This window comes from Centroberyx affinis, unplaced genomic scaffold (assembly GCF_046629955.1).
Source record: "Centroberyx affinis isolate AG114_WGS23_722 - 3 ecotype Tasmania unplaced genomic scaffold, CSIRO-AGI_Caff_v1 ptg003449l_1, whole genome shotgun sequence".
Lineage (NCBI taxonomy): Eukaryota > Metazoa > Chordata > Actinopteri > Beryciformes > Berycidae > Centroberyx > Centroberyx affinis.
The window spans coordinates 17,501-25,000 of record NW_027281419.1 but is presented as its reverse complement, the minus strand read 5'-3'; the positions used below and the strand labels follow the sequence as shown (position 1 = coordinate 25,000).

The 7,500-nt window shown below is 47.3% G+C and overlaps 1 protein-coding gene across 1 annotated transcript in view; it reads right to left on the bottom strand.

Annotated features, from left to right (window-relative positions):
* LOC139661059 (tumor necrosis factor alpha-induced protein 2-like) overlaps positions 1–7,500 on the bottom strand; it is a gene marked incomplete at its 3' end in the record, with an annotated part of 13,239 nt that overhangs the window by 3,430 nt on the left and 2,309 nt on the right. The window contains exons 4-9 of the mRNA XM_071539383.1: positions 7,121–7,303; positions 6,035–6,429; positions 5,676–5,929; positions 5,446–5,560; positions 5,097–5,219; positions 4,504–4,598 (exon numbers count right to left, since the gene is read on the bottom strand). Coding sequence (XP_071395484.1) covers positions 4,504–4,598; positions 5,097–5,219; positions 5,446–5,560; positions 5,676–5,929; positions 6,035–6,429; positions 7,121–7,303 — 1,165 coding nt within the window. The remainder of the gene's footprint in view (positions 1–4,503; positions 4,599–5,096; positions 5,220–5,445; positions 5,561–5,675; positions 5,930–6,034; positions 6,430–7,120; positions 7,304–7,500) is intronic.

Below are 7,500 nucleotides of genomic sequence, written 5' to 3'. Positions count from 1 at the left end.
GACCCGGTCTATTGTCCTCGCATTCACCGAGCCAAACCTACTGTTAAGACTATAATGACTTGGCCTGAGGGGGAACCTCACAACTACAAGACTGCTTTGAAGGCACGGACTGGGATTTATTTACACGACAGGACTTACACACTCCCACAGTGCTGTTTTACATTAAGAACTGTGTTGGAAACGTCACTGTCAGCAAACGCATCCGGGGTTTCCCCAACCGTAAACCATGGATGACCAAAGAAGTACACTTCCTGTTGAGGGACCGCAATACAGGTCTGGCAACAAAGACCGTTGGGGCTGTGATACAGCCCTGGTTCTCTGAGGGAGAGAACGAGACGTCACCGCACGAGCAAAGCCCTCAGGAAGGCATATCCCATATCCCATATGTGGTGACATCAAGGTCTCGACTGAAGAGAACTGTACACTGCCGCCTGGTCTAACCTGAAAACAGGCATCAAAGACGCCAAGGCGGCCCACAAACTGAGGATCAGTACTACAAAAGCAGCAACGACCCACACCCAAGCAACAACACCTCACTAGCAGAGGAGCTCGACTGCTTCTTTGTCCGCTTTGAGGCAGCAGGTACGGAGACGGTCGTGTCGTCTTCACCAAGCGCTCCCTGTACAGACCGGGATGTGAGGCGCATTCTGCAAGGTGTCAACGCACGTAAGGCAGCTGGCTCTGACGGATACCTCTCTGTGCTCAGAGACTGTGCTATCCAACTGTCAGCCGCCATTATTCCCGTACCCAAGCATACAGCCATCAGCAGCTTCAGTGACGACAGACCAGTCGTCCTCACACCAGTTATGAAGTCATGAAGTGTTTTGAAAGACTTAAGACAGATCAAATCCACCCTGGCCCAACACCAACATGCCTACAGGGCCAACAGATCAACAGAGGAGCACTGACCCACCTTGAACACCAGAGCACATGTGAGGATGCTTTTCATAGACTATAGTTCTGCTTTTAATACAATGATCCCCAGCAGAATGGTCACCAAGCTGCTTGACCTGTGCCTCAGCCATCCCACTTGCATGTGGATTCAGGACTTTTTGACAGACAGGCTGGGACCCCATTCATCCCCCACCTCGCCAGTCAGCACAGGAGCCCCACAAGGCAGTGTGGGTCCCCTCCTCTACTCCCTCTACACCCGCGACTGTGCACCGATCCACACAACAAACACCATCATTAAGTTTGCGGCTGACACAACAGTGGATGGGTTGATCTCAGACAGTGACGAGTCAGCCTACAGAGAGGAAGTCCGGAACCTGGCTAAATGGTGTTCTGTAAACAACCTGGCACTCAACATAAAAAAAACAAAAGAACTCAAGAACATAATTGACTTCAGGAGCCATGGTGAGGACCCTGCACTAATTTCAATCAATGGAGACAGAGTGGAAATGGTTTCCAGCTTCAAATTCCTTGGAACCTTCATCTCTGAGGACATCTCATGGACGATCAACACCACATCACTGGTCAAGAAGGCACAGCAGCTGCTTTACTTCCTCAGGACACTCAAGAAAGCCGACCTGTCTGTCTGAGCACCTGCTGCTGTCCTTCTACCGCTGCTCCATAGAGCGTGTACTCACCTACTGCCTCTCTGTGTGGTACAGCAGCTGTACTGTGCAGACAGAAAGGCTCTCCAGAGAGTCAGAAACGCCGCTCATCGGAACCCAACTTCCGACTCTGGATGACACCTACCACTCTCGCCGCATTGCAAAGGACACATCCCACCCTTGTCACCATCTGTTCACCCTGCTGCCCTCTGGCAAATGCTACAAGTCCATGCACACCCGCACCTCCAGACTCAACAAGACTAGGTCAAACCCTAGTATATGGCTAGGTGTCACGTGCCACGGCCGACCAATGGTGTAACTAACTCTGCTGTAGACTGTTAATATACAGAATAATAGTCCATATATCCATACTGATCTCTGTTCCAGCGCGTCCCGTCTCCTCTCTCCACCGCTCTCCTCTCCACCGCGCCCACGGCCCGCATCGATCCGCCCGATCCAAGCCCCGGTCGCTCCGGTACCCGTCGGTGCCGAAAACGCAGTTCGCCAGACACCCGGTGACGCGTCGGCGTCGGGACCCCCGCCGAAATCTCGGCCGGATCACCGGGAACAAATCGGCGCCCGGCATGTATGTATGTGTATATTCAGTACTTTTATACTTTATATTTTAGTGAGTCTGTTTTTTTAAGCACCTTTTAGGGAGAAAATCTCGTTGTGCTGCTGTGCAATGACAATAAAGTCATTCTCTGAAAGCCTCGTCCACACTGATCCGGGTAAGTTTGGAATCTGCGTTTTTGTGTCGTTTGTGTTTCCGTCCACACAGCGTTTCCAGGCCGTTCTCTAAGCGTTTCCCGTCTGCACTGATATGCAGAAAAGATAGGAAAACGGTGAAATCTACCATTTGGCCATGTGCAAGCCTCTGACCCATGACCTCTGTGTCGTTACCACTGCAGTAGCAGAGCCTTAAGCACCAACAAGATGTCCAAATCACAACAAAAGACAGACAAGGGGCAAACCAGCCTTCTTTGTGACTACAAGACGCCAAAGCTACGGAGAATACAGACTGTTTGATCACATGACAATCCCACATCAGCATTTTTGGAAAAGCCCCGTTTTCCCCGTCCGCACTGCAACATGTAACTGCCGTTTTAAAATGTCTCCACTGTGGAGAGCGTTTTCAGAAAGCACCGTTTCCGGTGTTAGAAAACGGCGTCTTAGTGTGGATGGAAGGACAAAACAGAGAAATAAAGATGCGCTTGGACTTAGTGTGGACAAGGCCTGAGTCTAATGAATGGTTCGGTATAATATCCTTCTTCAGGATAAAGAAATCACAGCATCTCACTGACAGATATACTCCACAAAACAGGTGTTCCAGATTAATGACATCACAGGGCAACAATGTAAAAAGGTCATAAACAAACATTTGTACATACTGAAGTCTGATAAGTCCCTTGGTAATCTTGGTTGTTTTTTCCCGTTGCCCTGACCTTCAGGACCAACTGATCAGCACTGATTTGGCTCCTCAGGTTGAGTCTTCACATCGTTTGCTTCTCCAGGACCAGACGGGAACTGCAGATGTGTCTTGTGCTCAGTGCAACAGCACATACAAGTGGAATTACTCTAAACATCCTCATTCTGGACAGAAGATCCCTATTGGTGGAGTCATCACATGCTCCTCCAAATCTGCCATTTATTTGATTACCTGTCCTTGTGGATTGGCTTATGTTGGACAGACAAAAAGACAATTAAAGGTATGAATAGCTGAACACCGCAGAACTATAAGGTATAGAAACACAACCTGTTTTACCAAGGCTAACTTGACCTTCTAGGACGGGTTGACCTGGACTCTGCTGCAGTCTGGACCAGCAGGTTAAAGACTCTGGCTCACTGCAGTTTGACCTCAGACCGTTCCTGTAGTTTTCTGTTATAGACCATTCTTATATTCAGAGGTGGAAAGTAACCAAGTACATTTACTCAAGTACTGTACTTAAGTACAATTTTGAGGTACTTGTACTTTACTTGAGTATTTCCATTTTTTGCTACTTTATACTTATACTCCACTACATTTTAGAGGGAAATATTGTACTTTTTACTCCATTACATTTATTTCACAGCTATAGTTAGTTACTTTTCAGATCAATATTTTATATTTAAAACATTTGATCATCTTTATAAAATAACTATAAAACAGCATTGTTATAGATTAGACTACCCAAAAGTAAAGCTAAATTGTTAAGATTAGCTTCACGTTGACAACTTTAAAATGCTGCTTACATGTACATGTATGTCAATAAATCAGTATTAATATTCCAATAATTTATGAAAAATATAACTCTCTAAATGGGGACAGTTTGCATAATGAGTATGTTTACTCTGATACTCTAAGTACATTTTGCTGCCAATACTTATGTACTTTTACTTAAGTAAGATTTTGAATGCAGGACTTTTACTTGTAATGGAGTATCTTTACATTGTTGTATTGATACTTTTACTGCAGTAAAACATCTCAGTACTTCTTCCACCACTGGTTTTATTTTATACTCTTCATGTCGACTTATTCCTAATAGATTGTTGGTTGTAAATGTTTCCTCACATGTAAACACCGACTGAACGGCATTAATAATGAACTCTGATGTTTTTGCTCTTGATGCAACATTTAATGCGGTCTCTTTGTCGGTCTGCATTATTCAGTCCTCTGCTGCTGTAGACCTGTTACTTATATTTACACATTTTAAAACTATTCGATTGTTTTTTCTACTCTGTGAATCTTTATACTGAATCTGCTGTTTCCTTGAACACTATGGACAAATGGATGTGAACGGCCTTTCTCGACTATGAATGACCTCTCTAGACGTTCTAGCTCTAGGCTCACGCTGATCGCCCTGTGATGTCATTAATTTGTCACACCTGTTTTGTAGAGTATAATGTGTCAGTGAGATGCTGTGATTTCTTTATCCTGAAGAAGGTATTGAATAAACATTGATTGCACCTGGTGAAGAAGCTGTCCAGGTGAGCTGTGATCCTCTGGGTTTTCCTCTGGTCTCTCAGAACAGAACTGGCTTCAGTCAGGGAGCCGTCTACTACCTGGAACACAACACCAGGAAGAGTCCAAGACCCGATCTGAACTCAGAAATCATTAAACATAAAGCTCAGAAACACAAGCTGAACTGTTGAGGAAGAGGAGGAAGAAGAGGAAGAGGAAGAGGAAGAGGAAGAGGAAGGGGTAGAGGGGGAGGAAGCCATGCCCATCAACCTGGAATATATTCCCACAATAACACTTAATTAGCTGTATCACAGCTGTAATTAACCTGTATTACCTGTATTACAGTTGAAATCACACTGTATTACCTGTACTATACCTGTAATTAACCTGTATTACCTGTACTATACCTGTAATTAACCTGTATTACCTGTACTATACCTGTAATTAACCTGTATTACCTGTACTATACCTGTAATGAACCTGTAATGAACCTGTAATGAACCTGTAATGAACCTGTAATGAACCTGTAATGAACCTGTAATGAACCTGTAATGAACCTGTAATTAACCTGTAATTAACCTGTAGTTAACCTGTATTACCTGTATTACGTCCACAGCCAGCGGGCTGAAGCAGTACTGGTCGATGATGTCAGGTTCCCTCCCGCTCTGCCAGTTCTCCTCCTCCTTCTTCAGAGCCGTCCAGAGCCAGAGCTTCACTTTCCCCTGGGAGCGAAACAGGAAGAAACATGGCTGATCCTGCTGCATGCTGGGAAATTATCTCAGCAAGCTGCGGCATCAAAATGCATCAAACCACAAGTGTATGATGTACAGAACTAAAACTGTTCCAAAAAGGGAACTTTCCTTTGATAGTGTTATTGTAAACAGAAGTTCACAGACTGTTGCAGAACTGGAACACAGAGTTCTGAAGCTCCTGCAGACTGCAGTTTACCTCTTTATAGGTCAGGTACTGCTCCTCCAGCCGCTCCAGATCCTCCTGCAGCAGCAGGGACCCCAGACAGGCCGTCTTGATTTTCCCCTCCAGTTCTTCATGGTTTAAGATTTCACTGCAGCAGGAAACACAACCGGCACTCAGTTCAGCTTCACACACCGAAGACGAGCCCGTGCTGTGAGATGATGAGCTCAGACACAGTAAGGTGCAGAGCTGTAACACTCACTCACTTTGGATAGTAGTGGTTGACCCAGAAGAGCAGGTAGCTGCAGTCGTCCAGGTCCGGCCCGGAGGCCAGCTCCGCCAGGCGCAGGGCGAAGGCCCGCTGGTAGAGTCCGGCGTACAGGTTCAGGATGTCGAACTCCGGAGGGTAGCAGTCCTTCACCTTCCTGACCAGCGTCAGCAGATCCTCCTTCAGCCGCTTCCCGGTGCGACACACCTCCCGCTTCAGAGAGGAGGACAGACCAGAGGACGGACCGGAGGACAGACCGGAGGACGGACCGGAGGACGGACCAGAGGACGGGCCGGAGGACAGACCAGAGGACGGGCCGGAGGACGGGCCGGAGGACAGACCGTCCGTGGCGTCCGAGTCGTCCTCGGCGGCGCTCCTCAGTCTGGACTCCACCATGCTCCACAGCAGAGCGGCGTGCGTCCCGAGGCACTTCTGAGGCCGCCAGACGGGAACCCGGCCCTCCAGGCAGCCGGCCCACCGCCGGTCCTGCGCCTCCTGCTGCCGGACGGAGGCCACGGCGCTCCTCAGGGCCTCCTGCTCCCCGGGGGAGGAGGTGCTGAAGGTGTTGTGGACCGCCATCCAGACCTGCAGCAGCAGATCCTCCAGGTCCTTCTGCAGCCGGTCCTCCTCCTCCTCGCTGCGCTCCTCCTGACCGAACAGACGCTCCTCCCTGCTGATCAGCCGGCTGCTCTGCTCCTCTAGGTCCTGGTCCTCCTTCAGGTCCCGGTCCTCCTTCAGGCCCTGGTCCTCCTCTGGAACACAGGAGTCACACTGAACCTTCACACATCACAAATAACTTTCGTGTTTTATTGTAGTACAACAAGAACGTCATGTTTAGAATGTGAAATGCTTCAGGCTCGGATTTACTGAGAAGCATTTTCTTCAGATTTTTACAGATGAGATCACTAGAGAATGAAATGAGTTAAACAGAATATAAATAAGAACAGATGATATAAAGTTATTTAAACGTCATGTTAAGTAGAAACTGATGAACATGGTGAGAAAAACAACAGCAGCAGTTATTCAGTTCTATAAGTTACTCAGGTGAAGAACAGAGAACAGGAAAAGTTCATGTTGGGTTTTTTGTTCATACTGATGATGTTTGGTGATGATGTCACTCTGAGTCTGTCTGCCGGGTTCTCCTGCTGTGTTCTCCTCTACCTGCTGGGTTCTCCTCTACCTGCTGTGTTCTCCTCTACCTGCTGGGTTCTCCTGTGTTCTCCTCTACCTGCTGTGTTCTCCTGCTGTGTTCTCCTGCTGTGTTCTCCTCTACCTGCTGTGTTCTCCTGCTGTGTTCTCCTCTACCTGTTGTGTTCTCCTGCTGTGTTCTCCTCTACCTGTTGTGTTCTCCTGTTGTGTTCTCCTCTACCTGTTGTGTTCTCCTGCTGTGTTCTCCTGCTGTGTTCTCCTCTACCTGCTGGGTTCTCCCGTGTTCTCCTCTACCTGCTGTGTTCTCCTGCTGTGTTCTCCTGCTGTGTTCTCCTCTACCTGCTGGGTTCTCCTGCTGGGTTCTCCGGTTCCTCCAGATCTTTCCTGGGATCTTCAGCCTCAGTTTCCTCCTCTCTCCTCTCGACTCTTCTGACTCATTTTCCCCTGATTTCAAATTCAGATTCAGAATCAGCTTCACTGGCACAGATCCAAAAGAAAAACCGACAGTGACGTCACAGATCACGAGATAAATAAATAACTACAATATTAAAATCCAGAACATGTTTATGTTCCATTCCCAACAGTAATGACGTCAGCAGTTACAGAAACTCACTGATACTGAAGATACTTAATAAAAAACATTAAAAACATTCATGGTTAAAATAATAAGACGT